The sequence below is a fragment of the Oncorhynchus clarkii genome, chromosome 4 (genome assembly GCF_045791955.1).
Source record: "Oncorhynchus clarkii lewisi isolate Uvic-CL-2024 chromosome 4, UVic_Ocla_1.0, whole genome shotgun sequence".
Classification (NCBI taxonomy): Eukaryota; Metazoa; Chordata; class Actinopteri; order Salmoniformes; family Salmonidae; genus Oncorhynchus; species Oncorhynchus clarkii.
Genome location: NC_092150.1, coordinates 58,262,991 through 58,285,199, shown reverse-complemented (window position 1 = coordinate 58,285,199; position 22,209 = coordinate 58,262,991). Strand labels below are relative to the sequence as shown.

At 43.0% G+C, this 22,209-nt stretch overlaps 1 protein-coding gene across 4 annotated transcripts in view; it reads right to left on the bottom strand.

The window, feature by feature from the left end:
• The window catches only part of LOC139406989 (arf-GAP with SH3 domain, ANK repeat and PH domain-containing protein 2-like), a 48,980-nt gene that overhangs the window by 10,037 nt on the left and 16,734 nt on the right, over positions 1–22,209 (bottom strand). For 3 of the 4 annotated variants that reach the window (XR_011634048.1, XM_071150214.1, XM_071150215.1), the window contains exons 2-17: positions 16,708–16,780; positions 15,327–15,472; positions 13,697–13,771; positions 13,307–13,356; positions 12,319–12,448; positions 11,329–11,414; positions 11,113–11,188; positions 10,535–10,621; positions 9,387–9,487; positions 8,925–8,994; positions 6,367–6,454; positions 6,136–6,184; positions 4,295–4,464; positions 3,531–3,664; positions 3,114–3,208; positions 2,593–2,782 (exon numbers count right to left, since the gene is read on the bottom strand). Coding sequence is in view for 3 of the 4 variants with exons in the window: in XM_071150214.1 (XP_071006315.1) it covers positions 2,593–2,782; positions 3,114–3,208; positions 3,531–3,664; positions 4,295–4,464; positions 6,136–6,184; positions 6,367–6,454; positions 8,925–8,994; positions 9,387–9,487; positions 10,535–10,621; positions 11,113–11,188; positions 11,329–11,414; positions 12,319–12,448; positions 13,307–13,356; positions 13,697–13,771; positions 15,327–15,472; positions 16,708–16,780 (1,620 nt within the window). In the remaining variant the exon portion in view is untranslated. Of the gene's footprint in view, positions 1–2,592; positions 2,783–3,113; positions 3,209–3,530; positions 3,665–4,294; positions 4,465–6,135; positions 6,185–6,366; positions 6,455–8,924; positions 8,995–9,386; positions 9,488–10,534; positions 10,622–11,112; positions 11,189–11,328; positions 11,415–12,318; positions 12,449–13,306; positions 13,357–13,696; positions 13,772–15,326; positions 15,473–15,694; positions 15,747–16,707; positions 16,781–22,209 lie in introns of those variants that run through there. The other variant, XM_071150216.1, reaches the window with a different exon arrangement.

Sequence of the window (22,209 nt, the reverse complement as noted above, 5' to 3'; positions counted from 1 at the left end):
ACTTTCGAGTATTAAGACGTATAAAAGCAACATATACCATTAACAAGAAGGAACTAGAAGCGTATTATATGGTGAGTTACTGAGTGGCTAGGACAGGCAAGCCCCATGCTATTGTGGAGGACTTAATTCTTCCTGCTGCCGCGGATATGGCTGGGACAATGCTGGGGGAAAAGGCCAAAAAAACTATACTATACGCATCAATGACAAGAGATGTTTTGAAACAATTACTGCTTCGCATACAAGCCAGTGATTTCTATGCTGGATGAGTCAACAGACGTGGCGGACCTGGCACAGCTCCTGGTATATGTCTATTACGTTTATGGGGGGTCAATTAAAGAAGACATCCTCTTCTGCAAACCACTGGAAACCAGAATAACAGGAGAGGATATTTATTTATTTATTTGAATTTTACCCCCTTTCCGCCCCAATTTTGTGGTATCCAAATGTTAGTAGTTACTATCTTGTCTCATCGCTACAACTCCCGTACGGGCTCGGGAAAGACGAAGGTCGAAAGCCATGCGTCCTCCGAAACACAACCCAACCAAGCCGCACTGCTTCTTAACACAGCACGCATCCAACCCGGAAGCCAGCCGCACCAATGTGTCGGAGGAAACACCGTGCACCTGGCGACCTGGTTAGCGTGCACTACCCAGAAACTCTGGTGGCACAGCTAGCACTGCGATGCAGTGCCCTAGACCACTGCGCCACCAGGGAGGCCCAGGAGAGGATATTTTTTAAAGTACTGGACAGCTTTGTGACATCAAATGGACTTTGGTGGTCAAGATGTGTTGGCATCTGTACTGATGGCGCAAAAGCCATGACAGGGAGACATAGTGGAGTGGGAATGCGCGTGCAAGCAGTTACGTGTTCAAGCAGTTGCTCCCGACGCCACTTGGGTACACTGCAGCATCCACCCAGAGGCTCTTGCTGCCAAGGGAATGCCTGGACACTAGAGTGAAAATGGTTAACTTTGTTAAAGCAAGGCCCCTGAAATCTTGTGTATTTTCTGCATTATGCAATGATATAGGCAGCAACCATGTAACGGTTTTACAACATACAGAAGTGCCTGGCTATCAAGGGGCAAAGTATTGACAAATTTTTTTAAAATTGAGAGATGAGATTAAAGTTTTCTTGACTGGCCATTATTTTCACTTGTCTGACCACTTCCATGATGACGAGTTTCTCACACGACTGGCCTATCTGGGTGATGTTTTTTCTCGCCTGAATGATCTGAATCTAGTATTACAGGGACTCTCCGCAACTACGGTTTATTCATTGTGCATGACAGAATTGAGGCTATGATTAAGAAGTTGGAGCTCTTTTCTGTCTGCATTAACAAGAACAACAGACAGGTCTTTCCATCATTGTATGATTTTTTGTGTGCAAATTAACTCAAGCTAACAGACAATGTCAAATGTGATATAGAAAAGCACCTGAGTGAGCTGGGTGCACAATTACGCAGATACTTTCCCGAAACGGATGACACAAACAACTGGATTCGTTATCCCTTTCATGCCCTGCCTCCAGTCCACTTACCGATATCTGAACCTCATCAAAATTGCAACAAGCGGTTCTGTGTAAATTGAATTTAAACAGAAGCCACTGCCAGATTTCTTGATACGGCTGCGCTCAGAGTTTCTTGCCTTAGCAAATCGCGCTGTTAAGACACTGATGCCCTTTGCAACCACGTACCTATGAGAGAGTGCCCTCAATAGCATGACAACTAAATACAGGCACAGACTGTGTGGAAAATGATTTAAGACTGGGACTCTCTCCAATACAACATTGCAGAGATATATGCATCCTTTCAAGCACACCCTTCTCATTAACCTGTGGTGAGTTATTCACGATGTTCTATGAACAAATAAGGTTTTATATGCAAGATGGTTTAATAAAGAGCAAAATTATTGATTATTATTATATTATTATTTGTGCCATGGTCCTATAAGAGCTCTTTGTCACTTCCCACACGCCGGGTTGTGACAAAAACTCACACTCATTCTTATGTTTAATAAATGTATCGTATAGTGTGTGTGTGTGTGTGTGTGTGTGGCAGGCTTACGTGGCGCTGACACTGGTGCTAGAGGGGATACGTGTAACAGTATAACTTTAGACCGTCCCCTCGCCCATACCCGGGCGCGAACCAGGGACCCTCTGCACACATCAACAACAGTCACCCACGAAGCATCGTTACCCATCGCTCCACAAAAGCCGCGGCCCTTGCAGAGCAAGGGGAACTACTACTTCAAGGTCTCAGAGCAAGTGACGTCACCGATTGAAACGCTATTTAGCGCGCACCACCGCTAACTAAGCTAGCCGTTTCACATCCGTTACATACGCAGCTGGAGGTTGAATGTTTGAAGGGGTACGGGACTGTAAAAGGTTTAGGAACCACTGCTCTAGCCCAGTGGTTAGACTGTTGGGCCAGTAACTGAAAGGTCGCTGGTTCGAATCTGCCAATGTGCCCTTGAGCAAGGCACTTCACCCTATATGCTTGGGGAAATTGCTCTGGATTAATAAAATGTCAAATCTGTCACCTGCATACCTTCTGGCTGTCTAAATAAAAAAAGATGATAACGTAATTAATCTTACATGCTCATTGGCCAGTGGTATGGTCTCCATCAGGTCCACTCCTTCAGCGTAAACCTGGATGAGGGAGAGGATGTTTCGGGTCTTCACTGCCTCACACAGGACGTGGAGCCTGGACTCCTCGTCCGCACACTTCCTCTGAACAAACTTCTTCTCTGTGTACTTGGCTGTGATGTAGTCCTTCCGCGTCTGCCTGAGGGAGACAAGAGCGCAGACAGACAGATGGGCAACTACCAAGAGACAGGAAATCTGAGTTTAAGGCCAAGTTCCAAATGGAACCCTATCCCCTAGTACATGGATTTTGACCAGGGCCCCTGTCAAAAGTAGTGGACTATATAGGGAATAAGTTGCCATTTTGGGATGTACCCTAAGACATTCAGGACTATACATAGTATAACAAGAAGTTAAATGTATTGAACTTAATATGAAATAAATAATGAATGTATTCAGTCAGTGTTGTTCCTGTTATGGTGTTGAAGGAGGGAGAGGAGTGGGTGTGGTTTGCCCGACTGTCTGTCACTCACATGTCACTGGAGGGGTTGGGTTTAGTCACGCCCCGTGCAGACAGGTCCGCTTCCATGATCTCATTGAAACCCGCATTGCCCACATTTTTTGCCAGCTGGGAAAGACCAGGTAGAGCACACGTCAATGTGATATCTATTCAGACCCTATAAATCTAGCCTGGTTCCAGATCTGTTTGTGTTGTATAGCCAATTGCCATAGGAGTTGGCAAGACAACATAAACAGATCTGGGACCAGGCTACTACTAAAATAGTACAACAGCTTATACAATCAGAGCTGGGTTCAAATAATCAAAACTGCTTGGCTGAGCTTCCATGGCATCTCGCAGGCTAAAGGAAACGCAATAAAATATTGATTTAAAAAAAATAGTTTTGAACCTGTTTGTATACAATGCAACCATTAATGCCTGTGATATTTACCAGGAGCTCTGCGGTTCCCAGGACGTCCAGTGTGAGAGACTGTATTCTAGAATAGTGGACGCCCATCTCCCTGTGGATTCCAGAACACTCGATGCAGATGAGCACTCCCAGGTTAGTGGAGAGCCAGGTGGGCTCTGAAGACAGAGATATATATTTTCAGTGTAAGACTAGTGTGCTATGGCCTGGGGTGATCTGGTGGGTTGCTGCCACTGCCTTCGGGTCTTAGCCCTTGACCTTCTGGCACACCATTTCTCCTCTTTACTTTCCTGTCTCTGAATTTTTTTTAGTTGAAAATCTTTAAAAAATGATATAAAAAAAGACTAGTGTGCTTCCACTAGCTTGTTGTACAGTTAAATAAAGTTCCACTCCTAAGAGTGAGATGTGGTATATTGATGCACTGTTTTCATTGTCCTATCAGTGTAAATTCAGCACATGGGATATAGAGGCAAGGTAGGATTTCAATAACATCTAACCGAAACAGCCAACCCTCTTTCTTCTATATTTGAGGAACTAGTCTGACTGGCCTAACAAAGACTCCTAAGAATGTGTGTGAGCGCATGCACATAGACAAAAGAACTCGTCAATCGTCAAACAAAGCAAGGTTGTGCGTTCAGCATGGTAAATTACGAAAACCATGTCAGCCCCTCACACATTCACATACTGTATGTACAACACTGTGTTCATTTTCATATAATACCCCACTGGGAGGAAGAATAATATTTTCTTGCTGCCTTTTCCCAGAATGCTCTCTGTGTGTCACTCACTAGGCGCTCCACAGTCGCAGCAGACGTCGTTGCCGCTCATCCTCTTGACCTCACTGACGATGGCCTTGGTCAGCTCCTGCACTATGTTGTTCTCCCCTCCCTCGTCCTGGTCTCCTTTGAAGGCATTGTTCAGCGCCTCCTCCTTACTGTTCTGCAGGACTGAGATCCATCTGAAAACACAGGCAGGTCCAACCGAGACAAAACGTAAGCTTGGAGGCAACGTGTACGTCCCAAATGGCACCCTATTCCTTATGTAGTGCACTACTTTTGACCAGAGCCGAGTACACGTTATAGGGAATAGGGTACCATTTGGAATGCCTACAACGTCAAAGAGGGTCTGAGAAGTGACCAATTACATGTACCATGTATACACATAATGAAGAGCAGGGTTCCCCAACTGTTTTCTGAGCAAAAAATAAATACAAAGAAACAAATGTATTTATTTTTTATTGCTGAACATAAAATACTGTAAAATCACCAGCAAATCAGCTCCAAGTTATTTTAAATTTAGGAAATTCTAGAGAGATACACTAAATACACAAAAGTATGTGGACACCCCTTCAAATGAGTGGATTCGGCTATTTCAGCTGACAGGTGTATAAAATCGAGCACAAAGCCATGCATTGTTCCAACATCTAGCGGAAAGCCTTCCCAGAAGAGTGGAGGCTATTATAGCAGCAAAGAGTGGACTAACTCCATATTAATGCCCATGATTTTGGAATGAGATGTTCAACGAGCACATGTCCACATACTTTTGGTCATGTAGTGTATATGTGATCATATACACATTTTAAGTGATGATTATTTAGTCAAAAATTATATCTGTTTTAGCTTCCCGCGGTAAATGTGTAGTCTACAAATCATTTGTAATTATGTTCCGGCCTCCATCCACTCAAAAAAGAAATCGGCCCGCGGCTGAATCTAGTTGATGATCCCTGATATAGGGTGATCAATCAAAAACACATTTTAAAACAATGTTAATTGTGTAGATACTCCTCTGAGAAAACCAATGGTCAAAACTTCACATCTCTATCATAATCGGTTCAAAAGTTGGGTTTTTCTTTGTAGGAAGGCCAGAATTAGGGTGACTATGGAGGCCAGAGGCCAGAGAAGAAAATAGCATTGCGTCAGCTAGGCTGTATGCTGTTTGAGAATTAACTGTCTCTCTGACAGGCTCACTGTTGAACTCATCTTTCTTCTTAAATCCGAAAGACATAAAACAATAGAGGTAAGATAGAAATCGAGTTCGAGACATGACATGTTGTATTTTCATATTTCAGTATACACTTTTCAAATGAATGCTATTCTTCATTTGAAGATTTCTCACAGAAACATGCATATCTCTGTGAAATGTCAACAGAGCACTGAGAATAACGCACGTTTTTTTTACATTTTCAAAGCCTTTTACATTTAATTCAACTCATGTCATTCTAATTTTGCTTTTTGCGACACACGGAAACAACTTTGCAGACTACCACCACAACGCGTAAAATCCTCAAAAGTTGCAGTGCAAAAGTGCCACCGCTCTATCAACAGAGCTCCGAGCTTATTACCGGATGTATTAGGCACAAAACCCTGAATTTGGGATATAATGCTAATGATTTGTTAGAGAAAGACCCCACTGAACGATTCAGACATGAAGAATCATATTTGTCTTGGTAAAATGTATTTTATAAAATAAGGAAGTGACATTTCATCATCAAAGTGTGTTTTCATCCACTCTGGGCAGAGTGGATGGACACCCTGCATAATGATGTATACACAATGTTCGCACACAAACTTGCACCGTGCAAAAGGCACAGACAGTTCACATTGGTTCAGTGAACCCCTATGGTACTTACATCTGACACTCAGTCTCTTCCTCAGCTTGAAAGTGATAGGTTCTGTCATCTGTTTGGGTAAACAAAAGAATGAGATCAGATTGAGTAAGAGGTAGTTGCAGTAAGAGACGCTAGGCCACCGGAAGGCATCTATAGTACTAGATGGAAGATGAAATGGCTGTCGTTGAAAAACTAGTCCAGGGTTGCAGAGGTTTGAGATGGAGATGAGCCTCAAACTGCTGCGTAACTTACGGGAGAAGAGATCAAAGCTTTTCTTCTCATCTGGGTTGAGCTTCACTTGACAGGTTAGCAGGTTGAGTTTAGCTGGTGGTCTGTTCGCCTATGAAAGAGGAGCAGAGACAGATGAGAGAAGAGAGTGGACCAGAAAAATAAGATAAAACGTTTGAATGCTAAAGTGTATCACACAGCATGCATGGAACTTTCCCATAAACTAAGTCAGTTGTGTGATGTCAAACACTCAAATGACTTCAGAAAAAAGAACATTATCAAATGCAGCAGTAACCCATAAATGTATCATTGTTGAATTAAATGGTATGCTGCTTACAGCCACATCCCTATAAAAGGCCCAATGAACAGCATTGTTTTTAGATTGTCCAGTTCTTTAATGAACAAATGTGACTCTTCCCAAATGAAAAAAATTCTATAGTATATTATTGTATAAATTACTATAGCATTTACGGTAGTGTTTTTGCAGACTTTACTGTAGTATTTACTGTAGTATACTGTAGTACTTACAGTTAACCATAGTTTAAATGGTGGCCTCCCGGGTGGCGCAGTGGTCTAGGGCAGCGCTAGCTGTGCCCCACGAGACTCTAGGTTCACACCCAGGCTCTGTCGCATCCGGCCGCGACCGGGAGACCCATGAGTCTCATTTGTATCCCAGTTAGGGTCTACACCGGTTGTAAAGCGGATTGAAGTTATTTGGCTACTTTAGTTGTGATAGAAACCTTATCAAAACATATAGGCCTATGGGCCAGGCTACATGTGACTATGATTTGAAAAAGTAGCAAAAAAAGGCATGTCACCCCAGCTGCCAAACTAACCCTGATTCAGATGACCATCCTACCCATGCTAGATTACAGAGACATAATTTATAGATTGGCAGGTAAGGGTGCACCCGAGCGGGTAGATGTTCTTTACCAATCGGACCATCAGATTTGCCACCAATGCTCCTTATAGGACACATCACTGCACTCTATACTCCTCTGTATACCCGTCGCAAGACCCACTGGTTGATGCTTATTTATAAAACCCTCTTTTGGCTTCACTCCTCCCTATCTGAGATATCTACTGCAGCCTTCATCCTTCACATACAACACCCATTCTACCAGTCACATTCTGTTCAAGGTCCCCAGAGAACACACATCCCTGGGTTGATCCTCTTTTCAGTTCGCTGCAGCTAGCGACTGGAGCGAGCTGCAACAAACACTCAAACTGGACAGTTTTATCTCAATCTCTTCATTCAAAGACTCAATCATGGACACTCTTACTGAAAGTTGTGGCTGCTTTGTGCGATGTATTGTTGTCTCTACCTTCTTGCCCTTTGTGCTGTTGTCTGTGCCCAATAATGTTTGCACCATGTTTTGTGCTGCTACCTTGTTGTTTTGCCACCATGTTGTTATGTTGTGTTGCTACCATGCTGTGCTGTCATGTGTTGCTGCCTTGCTATGTTGTTGTCTTAGGTCTGTCTTTATGTAGTGTTGTGTTGTCTCTCTTGTTGTGATGTGTGTTTGTCCTATATTTATATTGTATTTATTTTTTAATCCCAGCCCCCGTCCCCGCAGGAGGCCTTTTGCCTTTTGGTAGGCCATCATTGTAAATAACAATTTGTGCTTAACTGACTTACCTAGTTAAATAAAGGTTAAATAAAATATAAAATAAATCTATGCACTTAAAATAGCAAATAGAGGACGCTTTTCTCGTGGTTCATTTTCATTCCAGCCAGGTAGGCTGTAAAGAGAAGCAATGTGCATTAGGGAAGTTGAGAAATATATATGGTAGGCCTAGTCCATAGAAAGCTGATGGGAACCTCTTCTTTTTATTAGAGGCCATGCCCCTCAAGCAATTAGCCTATAGAAATGTTGCACAACATGAGCTCATGGGCTCTCATGAAGTGTTTGATTACATTTGCATTGATAGGGTGCTGAGTACCAGTTAGGCAGTTAGGAAGTTTGGTAAGCTACTAATGACCATCAGCAGCATCAGAGCTTGGAGAAGCTTAATTACCATGACTAAACGATCTAGTGGAATTTGACTGCCATCATGACTCATGACCGCCAGTGTGGCGGTAATACGGTCACCGTTACAGCCCTAATCACAACTGAGACAATGCTATGCCATTAGGATTAATGACGTTTTGACATTAGGGTAATGTTGTCCAGAGGAATGTCATGCACGAAATAACTTGTAGCCATTTGTGATTGGATTCCTAGAAGAGGTCAACAGGAATCCAGTCAAAAAATAAAGAGAAAACCCTATGCACAGCAGGAATTCAGTCAAGCGTTAATACAGAAATCAGCCTGCCGACCAAAAAAAATCAATCAAAGATTGAAATTCTAAGAGTGGCGCAGTGGCCTTCTTTTCATCTTCTTCTTGCTCTGTCTTAACATGTTGTCTGGCTCTTCATCAACAACAACAAAAATGTAATTGTGCTTCGTTGTCGTCCACAGACCTTATTGAATTACACCGGCTGACGTGCAGTATGTACAAGCAGCATGCATAACGGCATGGTATGAAGGAAAGTGAGTGACCAATAGGAGAAGACAGGAACAAGAAAGGAAGCCTCTTACTGTTCCATGGGAGATGGTCAGGAACCCGTTCTTCACAGAACACTTCCTCTTCTGCCACACTTTCCTCAGGCTGAAGAAGAGAAGGGAGAGATAATATTCATTATGACACTACAACACTTCTCTATACATGTTCACCTAGAGCAGGGTTTCCCCAAACTTGGTCCCGGGGCCTCCCTGGGTGCACGTTTTGGTTTTTGCCCTGGCACTTCACAGCTGATTCAAATAACCTGGATGACCAATCCACATCTTCAACCACACCATTTCCCCGAGCAGCAAATGGAATCATGTACTGTATGCCTAGAGGACATAATATCACCCTATCGCTGCGAGTAAAACGCAAGTGCAAGGTGTCCACAGTGGGTTCCCCACCACTGCGAGTCAAACTACATTTCCCTGCCTTTGCCGGGGAAATATACAGCTGTTCTTGCGTCTGACCATAGGCCATATTGGTCATCCACTCACCCCTCGCTCCTCTTATGGAGAATTCCACAGCATTCCGTACCGTAGGCCTTATTCCCCTGGAGCTGATGAAGGCTGTATCCAGTCTGTTTGGCCTGGGAGTCCTAATACGCAGGAACAAACACACGTGCACGCACGCACGCACACACACACACACACACACACACACACACACACACACACACACACACACACACACACACACACACGCACACACACACACACACACATGTACAGAACAAATATATAAGTCTCATCTCTCTCAATGCTCAGACATTCATCCAAATCATGTTTCTTCAGCCTCCTCTTCTGAAGGCCTCCACTACACTATGTCACCATACTCCATACAGTAGTGCACAATATAGGTAAAAGGGTGCAATTTGTAACTCAGACAATACCTTCAGCAAAATCGAGGTTCAAGGAGAGGGAAAAAAAAGGCTTGATTGGGGAAAGAGCAAAAGTCCAATCAAGAAAGCACACATTCCCTCTCCTAGCCACTGGTGGTAACCGTCATCTGTCTATTGCATTGTAACTGTAAGTCACGAGCCAAGTGACACGACACATAAGACCAGTCATCTGTAAACCTGTAGTAGACTACAGGTTTGTTAAGGTAGAACTAGTGTCTTTTCCTATTTTGCTATGACAAGACAGGTAAGACAAAATGCATTACAGTATACGCACTAGAACTGGTCTGGAGAAATGATTGATATAAGTAATTGGATTAGGTCCCTTCCTCTCTGCTACCAAGGTTATGTAACTGGTGGGCTCCCGAATGGCGCTGCGGTCTAAGGCACTGCATGTCAGTGCCAGAGGCGTCACTACAGACCCTGGTTCGATTCCAGGCTGTATCATAACCGGACGTAATTGGGAGTCCCATAGGGCGGCGGACAATTGGCCCAATGTTGCCCAGTTTAAGGTTTGGCCGGTGAAGGCCGTCATTGTAAATAAGAATTTGTTCTTAACTAACTTGCCTAGTTAAAAAAAGGTTAAATCATTTGTTTTTAAAAACACTGGTCTCCTACTAATACCAAGAGGAAATTCCCTCTTGGACCAAAGGTGACACTGGTTTTAAGTCGCGGGCAGGGCTACCTCATCACGAGAGTGTGATTCTAAATCACCGCCACTTCTTACTCCAGTGATTGAGAGCTCACCTCTTTCTGTTCAGACAGTAGGGAGGACTTGAGAACATCTCTGAGCTGACTCAGCTGTTTCCTCTCTCCATCTTGGGTCTGTTTGATCTGAGAAACAGGACGTGGGAGAGTCAAGAGACATTATTGACAGACATGCAGTGAAACCAGGGCAACTACCAAAGAGAATATTATAAAATGTGGATGAGTCTCAAATGACACCCTCTTCTCTATATAGTTTACTACTTTTGACAGAAGCTCTATGGGCCTTGGTCAAAATAAGTGCACTAAATAGGGAATAGTGTGCCATTTGTGAAGCAGCCTCAGCGATAGAGAGAAAAAAACCCTCTCAGACCAACTCAGACCCACTTCAGCACAATCAACCCAAACACTCAGTTCAAGGAAATGAAGATAAAACATTCCCATTTCTTTTTTATAAAGCAGTGTTGGAACTGCCTCCTGGCCTGTGGAGACTCAAACTGACACTATATAAACTTTGAACAAGCATTGTTTGGAAAATGCTTATCAAGCATTTGGTGAGAAATGCGGTGTACACATGAAACCAGGAAAGGATAGAGATAGAGGTCGACAGAGTGGCTCACTGTAATCAAGTCTGTCGCCAGTTTCTCTATGGAAGGTTTGAGGCTATTCACTGCGATTAGCCCATCCTGGAAGAAGCTGCGAGGAGAGAGGAAACAAACACAGAACAGGAATTTTCAGAGTCAAGATGGGTCAAGCATTTGCCCTCCTACAAAAGACAAAAGCCAACAATTAAACATTGATCATGTGAAATCCCCAAATAAATGAAAATGACATACTTGCACTGGGCGTGGAAATATTTGATGAGGTTTTGGAGGAAGTCGACCCTCTTTTTCGTATCGATTTCATTCACTTTTAGAAGATACTGGAGACAGAATAACACACAGCTAGTAATGGCCACAGAGAGGTAGGATGAGGCGGTGCACTGGCCTGATCCCAGATCGGTTTGTGCTCTATATGTAACTGAGTTAGATTGTACAGTAACCTCACTCCCCAGGTGTTGAAATGTCTCCACTTGCGCTACTGAATTGGTCACTTTTCACTGGCACAACTGGCTAAGACGTTGTGGTTGTCCCACCTAGCTATCTTAAGATGCATGCACTAACTGTAAGCTGCTCTGGATAGGAGCACCTGCTAAATGACTGGAAAACGTTCATGTAAATAGAGGATCACTTGTCGAGCCCAGTAAGGAGACAGGGACACTGAAGGAAGCTCTGCTATTAAGCAAGCACAGTCCATCACATTATAGCCAATACCCATGATCATAATAGCCCATCCAATCTACCTACCTCATCCCCATATTGCTTCTTTTTTTTTTAAATGTACTTTTCTGCTCTTTTGCACACCAGTATTTCTACTTGCACATTATCATCTGCACATCTATAACTCCAGTGTTAATTTGCTAAATTTGATTTACTTTGCTACTATGGCCTATTTATTGCCTTACCTCCTCACGCCATTTGTACACACCGTATTTAGACTTAGAAGAAGTCCACAGTGACTTAGAAGAAGTCCACAGTGACTTAGAAGAAGTTCTATTGTGTTATTGACTGTACGCTTGTTTATTCCATGTGCAACTCTGTGTTGTTGTTTGTGTCACACTGCTTTGCTTTATCTTGGCCAGGTCGCAGTTGTAAATGAGAACCTGTTCTCAACTGGGCCTACCTGGTTAAATCAAGGTGAAATCAAATAAAAAATTAAAAAATAATAATAATTGTGATGCCAGCGAAACAGAACTGGGACCTGGCCAGTGGTACACACCCTCTCACCTCGCACATCTGGAACTGGAAAAGGCGTCTCTCCTTCTCCATCTCCTCAGCGATCTCTCCGCCACTGAACTCTGTCCGTATCATCCCATGCTGCTTGGCATGCTCCTTCTTCTCCTTCTCTATCTTAGTGCTGCAGGGAACACAAGAGGTCACAGCGACGATGAGGCTGGTGAAGCACCGCACGAATGGACGAAGAAGGAAAATCATTCACTAATTAACTCATAGCAAGCAGCTGCGCGTGGTATCAGCATTTAGTCGCGTCAGTTTACGTCAAGCGTTATTACACCGTTCTCATTCATCAATTCGAACCAACATGGTCACTCACATCAACCCAAAAGGCTCTATGACTATGCCACAGGAGTTTGTTTGCACAAGGCATTACTCTTTAGTAAACGATTAACTCTTAAATGACCTGCCAAGACCTCATACAGTGAACTAGATTGATCTCTACCTTTGTTAAGTAACTTATAATAATCTTTCAAAACACGTCTTTCATGCCTGTCATTTTGAAAATGAAAAGATGATGTAGGGACTATGGACACGTGCCGTATAACTGCAGTAAAGTAAACCCCGAGTCTGTCCATACCATAGTTCATTTGACACTAAAATAACCTCAGACGGACAGAGTATTCACATACAAACAGGAAGCAAGTGCGGCTATTGTAGGCCTAGGCTCATTCTCTCTCCTAAGAGTGTTGTCTGTCAGCTGTTTTAGGAATAGCAGCAGTTGACCTTTTACTAGCTTCCATTGTTTTCCCTTCATATTTGTTGTTAAACTGAACCCACATGCAACTTCATGGTGGTGGCAGCTTATGGCCCCCACCCCCCCCCTCTTTTCCTTGTGCTCGTAAGCTATAATCATTCATTTAGGCTCAACTCACACATAGCAAGTGATGGTGCTTTTGTTTGAAACTCAAACTGCTGCAGTGGTGGCGGTGGTAAAACGTAGGGAGTTGTGACTTGCGAAAGTAAAGTGACTCTAACTCACAGTTTCGTTTCGTAATCTTTCCAGGCTTTATCAAAAGGCTTTTTCAGATCCTGTTGAAAAGGAACATAACAGTATTATTACAAGGGAGAGACACAAGATATTAGTTGAAGTCGTGAATATTAAACTGACCATGAACTGTGATTTATATTACAGACTAAAAGGTCCGTCACATGGACTTTGCTCATTAAGTCATTTACAAGGCAATCCTTAAATGGCTATAGGGATAGGAATTAGGAGGACTATCCTGTGGCTGTGTGTGTTCAAAATGACTAGCATGGGACAGGCCTTCTCCCTACCTCTTGCTCTGACTGGTATTGTAAAACACATGTTCTGATTGGTTATGGTACAACACTGATTGATAATGTTTAATAACACATATAGTATGCCTACCCCTTTGACCCCTTTCAGGTCTCCTTTCAGTAGACTGTCTATGGGGAAGGTGATGATGTTGTTCATGTTCTGCAACTGCAAACACAAACAGGTGGACAGACAGTGTTAGAGTGAAATGTGGACAACCAGTGAAGAACAAACACCACTGTAAATGCAACCTACAGTGGCTTGAGAAAGTATTCACGTCCCTTGGGGGGGGGGGGGGGTTGTATCATTTGATTTGCACAACATGCAAAAAATATTTTTTACTGTGAAACAAAAAAACAGATTCTCAATTGGATTGAGGTTTGGGCTTTGACTAGGCCATTCCAAGACATTTAAATGTTTCCCCTTAAACCACTCAAGTGTTGCTTTAGCAGTATGCTTATGGTCATTGTCCTGCTGTAAGGTGAACCTCTGTCCCAGTCTAAAATCTCTGGAAGACTGAAACAGGTTTCCCTCAAGAATTTCCCTGCATTTAGCACCATCCATCATTTCTTCAATTCTTCAGTTTCCCATTCCCTGCTGATGAAAAACATCCCCACAGCATGATGCTGCCACCACAATGCTTCACTGTGGGGATGGTATTCTCGGGGTTGTTGGGTTTGCGCCAGACATAGCATTTTCCTTGATGGCCAAAATGTTACATTTTTGCCTCATCTGACCAGAGTACCTTCCTCCATATGTTTGGGGAGTCTCTCACATGCCTTTTGGTGAACACCAAACGTTTTTACTTATTTTTATATTTAATCAATGGCTTTTTTCTGGCCACTCTTCTGTAAAGCCCAACTCTGTGGAGTGTACGGCTTAAAGTGGTCCTATGGACAGATAATCCAAACGCACACATACATATGCACGCACCACTTTTCAATTATTTTGGGGGGGGGATTTTTTGAAACAAGTTATTTTTTTCATTTCACCTTTGTGTATATCCATTACATGAAATCCAAATAAACATCCATTTAAATTACAGGTTGTAATGCAACAAAATAGGAAAAACGCCAAGGGGGATGAATACTTTTGCGAGGAACTGTATATTTCTGTTTATTTTCCCTTTTGTACTTTAGCAATTGGCACATCATTACAACACTTTATATAGACATAATTTGATATTTGAAATGTCTTTATTGTTTTGGAACTTTTGTAAGTGTAATGTTTACTGTTCAATTTTAACCGTTTTTTTCACTTTTGTTTATTATCTATTTCACTTGCTTTGGCAATGTTAACATATGTTTCCCATGCCAATAAAGCCCCTTAAATTGCATTGAATTGACAGAGGCTACTCTGTTCAAGAAAGCCTAAACTCTTCACAAGTCACCCATCACAAGGTGTGAAGGAAACGCTAACAATTCACACTATGAAAATAGCAACTGAGCACTCAACCCCATCTTGCACAATGTCTTAAAAGGCAAGTTCTGCCTGTTACATAGTCTTAAATAGGTCTAGATATCTTCAAAAGTGTACACTCCACACGCATGGTTGCAACAGGTGAAATGAAAGGGCAGATAAAAACAATGAATAAGAGGAAAACAAGGGCCATAATGGAGGTATTTGAGAGGTGGAGAGAGAAAGGAGATAGAGACACCGTATGTGACAGTGTATAGCTCTGTGTGTGTGTGTGTGTGTGTGTGTGTGTGTGGTGGGGTCTCACCAGGTTCTTGAAGAGGGCTGTGAGCTCTTTGGTAAAGACGGCAAACTTGAGGAAGGCTGAGCCCACCACAGGGTCCTCTCTACAGACACAGTTGTCCCCAAACTTCTCCATAGACTGGATGTACTGCTCCTCATTGTCAAAGTGGGCTGGGAAACACACATGGCGGTCACTTGCGGTCAAGTCGAACCAGAGTTTAAGTAATGGATCATCACAACACACTTTACGTCATCAAAAAAAAACAATACAAGTGGCTCTACACAGACTCCCATATTCATATTATCTTCTATGCTATGCAATCCAGGCGACTGTCCATTTTTCTAAGTTGACCTGACCTATAAAATGGAAACGCTTTGCCTATGACTAATCACCAATAAGCTTGAGGAAGGTAGTTGACCATAGGAGTTGTCAAGACGGCACAAACAGATCCGGGACCAGGCTAATGAAGCCATTCTCACACGGCCTCTTCTTAACAATGAACAGCATGTAAGGGCGTGCGAAGTGTGTGTAACAAACTAAGAGCTTAGTTTACACAGCAGCTCCAAACCAAAGCAAGCGCTAAGGTATTTCCAGCATGTGCAGATCACACTCGATTAGAGCCATGATTACCAACTCCTGATCGGTTTCAAAAACACCCCAGGATTATGACTCAGGCCTGGGACTACACTGGAAGGTCTGTGGACTGGGTGAAGGGTGGAGAGGGTCAGTCATGGAGAGAAAAGGCCTGGGCCTAGGGACGCTTAATATACCGTATTATAGGAAGGACTGGAGTTACAAGAGCAACACCTCTGTTCTTTTGGCCTGCTGGGACAGGTGTGTGGAATGGGAGGAATGTGGAGAGGTGATATCCCTCTAATTCTCTGCCTCAATCGCTTTTTCAAGGTTACACTTCGCCTTCTTCATACACTTCACCCTTCAAGGTCACACTTCACCTTCAATTTCCAGGTGGCGTGTATAGGCCCCCAAATCAAGATCCAGATCCTCTGAGATCAAAATGTGCAATGGTGAAACACTGCAATCGCTCCAATCTGTGTCAGTGTCAATACAGTAAAGTCTATTGTAGTTTAAGAAGCATTGAGAGGTCAATGAAAACAAGAGGGTGCTGCACCAAACACTGAATGGTACAAGAGATTACTGTGCAATCTCTTGAGATATACCAACATGCTGCACAACTAAAACGTTCTGAGGTTAGCACGTAAACAAAAAAGTGTGAAACTTGAGTGGGTGTAGTGATATAGATGCTATAACAGTATACAGTATATGGAAAATGGATACCGGGACTAACTCACTGTACTGTAATGTATAATACTATAGGCCTGGCCTACTATACTGTAAAGCACAGTGCTGTACTGTACTATGCTGTGCTGCGCTGTGCTGTACTCACCCAGGCCAGAGGTGTTTATGGCCTTGACAGACTTCTTGATCTTGGAAAGTACTCCTCGGTCTACGTCTAGAGCCTAGGGGAGAGAGCACAAAGGGGAAGATCAGTAAGGCAGGTATAGAGAAAGAGATACTGTCACTACTCTATTTCCCTCTATACAGTATCCCTCTCTTATCTCTCCCAGCCCACACACACACACACACACACACACACACACACACACACACACACACACACACACACACACACACACACACACACACACACACACACACACACACACACACACACACACACACACACACACACACACACAATTAATAGCCCAGCCCTTAGTCACTATATGGTTGAATTTCCTTGAGATTAGAGAAGTGTGGTCATGCTGCCCTGAGCCCAGCCCGACTGTTTAGACAGTAACAGACATGGCAACGTGCCAGCCAAGCCCACGCCTGCCTGCTCAACCATAGTACTAACGATATAGCGACAGGCAGCCACTCTGTGTGTGTCCAAATAGCACCATATTCCCCATGTAGTGCACTACTTTTGATCAGGGCCCATAGGGCTCTGGTTAAATGTAGTGCACTATATAGGGAATACAGGGTGCCATTTGGGACGCATGCTCTGATATGAAGCTCAGAAACCTTAGAGAGGCTGTAGAAACAAAGGAAATGCTTTGTGGGAAAACCGCATTTAGGAACTGTGGAGAACAGGTGGTACAGTACTATAATGGCCTATTGAACTATAATATAGAAACACATTAATTAGGTAGATGAGCTCATTCAACTGCTAGGGCTGTCCCCGACTAGAAAAAATATTAACCTACCAAGAGTCGTTCTGTACTTTCGACCAATTGATTGGTCAAAATGTTGAAATGTATTTTCCATGTATAGACAGACACAACTTAGTGTGTTTGAATAAAACTAACTCCATACAGTGGCTTGCGAAAGTATTCACCCCCCTTGGCATTTTTCCTATTTTGTTGCTTTACAACCTGGAAATGAAATAGATTTTTGGGGGGGTTGTATCATTTCATTTGCACAACATGCCTACCACTTTCAAGATGCAAAATAAAAAAAATTGTGAAACAAAGAAGAAATAAGACAAAAAAACAAAACTTGAGCGGGCATAACTATTCACCCCCCCCAAAGTCAGTACTTTGTAGAGACACCTTTTGCAGCAATTACAACTGCAAGTCTCTTGGGGTAGGTCTCTAAAAGCTTGCACATCTAGCCACTGGGATGTTTGCCATTATTCAAGGCAAAACTGCTCCAGCTCCTTCAAGTTGGATGGGTTCTGCTGGTCTACAGCAATCTTTAAGTCATACCACAGATTCTCAATTGGATTGAGGTCTGGACCTTGACTAGGCCATTGCAAGACATTTAAATGTTTCCCCTTAAACCACTCGAGTGTTGCTTTAGCAGTATGCTTATGGTCATTGTCCTGCTGTAAGGTGAACCTCTGTCCCAGTCTCAAATCTCTGGAAGACTGAAACAGGTTTCCCTCAAGAATTTCCCTGCATTTAGTGCCATCCATCATTCCTTCAATTCTGACCAGTGTCCCAGTCCCTGCTGATGAAGAACATCCCCACAGCATGATGCTGCCACCACCATGCTTCACTGTGGCGATGGTATTCTCGGGGTGATGAGAGGTGTTGGTTTTGTGCCAGCCATAGCGTTTTCCTTGATGGCCAAAATGCTACATTTTTGCCTCATCTGACCAGAGTACCTTCCTCCATATGTTTGGGGAGTCTCCCACATGCTTTTTGGTGAACACCAAACGTTTTTACTTATTTGTTTCTTTAATCAATGGCTTTTTTTCTGGCTACTATTCCGTAAAGCCCAGCTCTGTGGAGTGTGCGGCTTAAAGTGGTCCCATGGACAGATACTCCAATCTCCGCTGTGGCGCTTTGCAGCTCCTTCAGGGTTATCTTTGGTCTCTTTGTTGCTTCTCTGATTAATTAATTAAAGGTTTGTTATATATTTTTTCAATTTTTGAATAATGGATTTAATGGTGCTCCGTGGGATGTTCAAAGATTCGTATATTTTTTATAACCCAACCCTGATCTGTAATTCTCCCTGACCTGTTTGGTGCCACTTGCTTGGTGGTGCCCCTTGCTTGGTGGTGCCCCTTACTTAGTGGTGTTGCAGACTCTGGGGCCTTTCAGAACAGGTATACTGAGATCATGTGACAGATCATGTGACACTTAAATTGCACACAGGTGGACTTTATTTAACTAATTATGTGACTTCTGAAGGTAATTGGTTACACCAGATCTTATTTAGGGGCTTCATAGCAAAGGAGGTGAACACATATGCACGCACCACTTTTTTCGTTTTTTATTTTTAGAATTTTTTTGAAATCCAAATAAAAAATCTATTTAAATTACAGGTTGTAATGCAACAAAATGGTAAAAACGTCAAGGCGGATGAATACTTATGCAAGGCACTGTATGCACTGAGCTTGTATGATGCTTTAAGTACACGGTTTTATTAAATAATTAAGACACACAAATTATTTAAGAAAGAGCCTGATGGTCACAATGCCATAGAAAAATATGACAGCGAGTGTCTGTGTGACTGCTGGACGTTGTCTCGCTCCCCACTGCAGCGAAAAGGCACAACAGCCCAGCAAGTGTTTATTGCCCTGTCTGTGTTGAAGCTGCCACATAATTCCAGCCATTTAGTTTCTTACTTCTTTCTGACTGAAAATCAGATTTTTTAAAAACGAAAATCATTCCATATTCCCTCAACCTCTGCTCTCTTTATGTGAAACATAAACATTGCATGCACGTGACCAATTGGGCCTGACCTGTAGCCTATCAATATCACATCAATAATTGGTTACAACAAACTTGACACACAGAATGGATGTGGAAGACGTGAAAAAGAAATGGCTGAATGGTTACCGGTTGGTCAGGAAAAAGGGAAGTCAGATCTGTGGAATACATTTGACTTAGTTGTGGAAACCACTGAAGATCAAGAAAAAGGAAGGTATAGGAGCAAGCATTGCATGAGCATTATGTGTGCCAAACAGGTGCTGTTAGATCACAGTATTATGATTTTTCGGACCATTTGGAACATTGTAAACAACACTAAATAAACAAGTGTTACAGAGAGTCTGTTCTAACCAAAAAAATATATACAGTTGAAGTCTGAAGTTTACATGCACCTTAGCCAAATACATTTAATCTCAGTTTTTTACAATCCCTGATATTTAATCCTAGTAACAATTCCCTGTCTTAGGTCAGTTAGGATCACCACTTTATTTTAAGAATGTGAAATGTCAGAATAATAGTAGAGAGTATGAATTATTTCAGCTTTTATTTCTTTCATCACATTCCCAGTGGGTCAGAAGTTTACATGCACTCAATTAGTATTTGGTAGCATTGCCTTTAAATTGTTTAACTTGGGTCAAACGTTTCATGTAGCCTTCCACAAGCTTCCCACAATGAGTTGGATGAACTTTGGCCCATTCCTTCTGTCAGAGCTGGTGTAACTGAGTCAGGTTTGTAGGCCTTCTTGCTCGCACACACTTTCTCAGTTCTGCCCACAAATTTTCTATAGGATTGAGGTCAGTGCTTTGTGATGGCCACTCCAATACCTTGACTTGGTTGTCCTTAATCCATTTTGCCACAGCATTGGAAGTATGCTTGTGGTCATAGCCCATTTGAAAGACCCATTTGCGACTAAGCTTTAACTTCCTGACTGACGCCCCCAGGTGGTGAGGGTAGGCAACAACATCTCCTCCCCGCTGATCCTCAACACTGGGGCCCCACAAGGGTGCGTTCTGAGCCCTCTCCTGTACTCCCTGTTCACCCACGACTGCGTGGCCACGCACGCCTCCAACTCAATCATCAAGTTTGCGGACGACACAACAGTGGTAGGCTTGATTACCAACAACGACGAGACGGCATACAGGGAGGAGGTGAGGGCCCTCGGAGTGTGGTGTCAGGAAAATAACCTCACACTCAACGTCAACAAAACTAAGGAGATGATTGTGGACTTCAGGAAACAGCAGAGGGAACACCCCCCTATCCACATCGATGGAACAGTAGTGGAGAGGGTAGCAAGTTTTAAGTTCCTCGGCATACACATCACAGACAAACTGAATTGGTCCACTCACACAGACAGCATCGTGAAGAAGGCGCAGCAGCGCCTCTTCAACCTCAGGAGGCTGAAGAAATTTGGCTTGTCACCAAAAGCACTCACAAACTTCTACAGATGCACAATCGAGAGCATCCTGGCGGGCTGTATCACCGCCTGGTATGGCAACTGCACCGCCCTCAACCGTTAGGCTCTCCAGAGGGTAGTGAGGTCTGCACAACGCATCACCGGGGGCAAACTACCTGCCCTCCAGGACACCTACACCACCCGATGTCACAGGAAGGCCATAAAGATCATCAAGGACATCAACCACCCGAGCCACTGCCTGTTCACCCCGCTATCATCCAGAAGGCGAGGTCAGTACAGGTGCATCAAAGCTGGGACCGAGAGACTGAAAAACAGCTTCTATCGCAAGGCCATCAGACTGTTAAACAGCCACCACTAACACTGAGTGGCTGCTGCCAACACACTGACACTGACTCAACTCCAGCCACTTTAATAATGGGAATTGATGGGAAATGATGTAAATATATCACTAGCCACTTTAAACAATGCTACCTTATATAATGTTACTTACCCTACATTTTTTATCTCATATGCATACGTATATACTGTACTCTATATCATCGACTGTATCCTTATGTAATACATGTATCACTAGCCACTTTAAACTATGCCACTTTCTTTACATACTCATCTCATTTGTACATACTGTACTCGATACCATCTACTGTATCTTGCCTATGCTGCTCTGTACCATCACTCATTCATATATCCTTATGTACATATTCTTTATCCCCTTACACTGTGTACAAGACAGTAGTTTTGGAATTGTTAGTTAGATTACTTGTTATTACTGCATTGTCGGAACTAGAAGCACAAGCATTTCGCTACACTCGCATTAACATCTGCTAACCATGTGTATGTGACAAATAAAATTTGATTTGATTTGATTTGATGTCTTGAGATGTTGCTTCAATATATCCACATAATTTTCTCATGATGCCATCTATTTTATGAAGTGCACCAGTCCCTCCTGCAGCAAAGCACCGCCACAACATGATGCTGCCACCGCCGTGCTTCACGGTTGGGATGGTGTTCTTGCAAGCCTCCCCCTTTTTCCTCCAAACATAATGATGGTCATTATGGCCAAACAGTTCTATTTTTGTTTCATCAGACTGCGATCCGCAGTAGGCGTCCTAAATGTCCCCCAGCCTTCAGGTGTGAGCTAAACAGTGCACTTGTACTTGAGATGCGTTTTAAGGCTATGGATGCGAAAGTGAACAAATCATTTCGATCTATTAACAGCAAGGGTTACATTAAATAGGCACAATATTTTTTACTGATACATTTGGCAATATTCAATTCATATGCACAGAGCATATGAACAAAAGCATTCCCT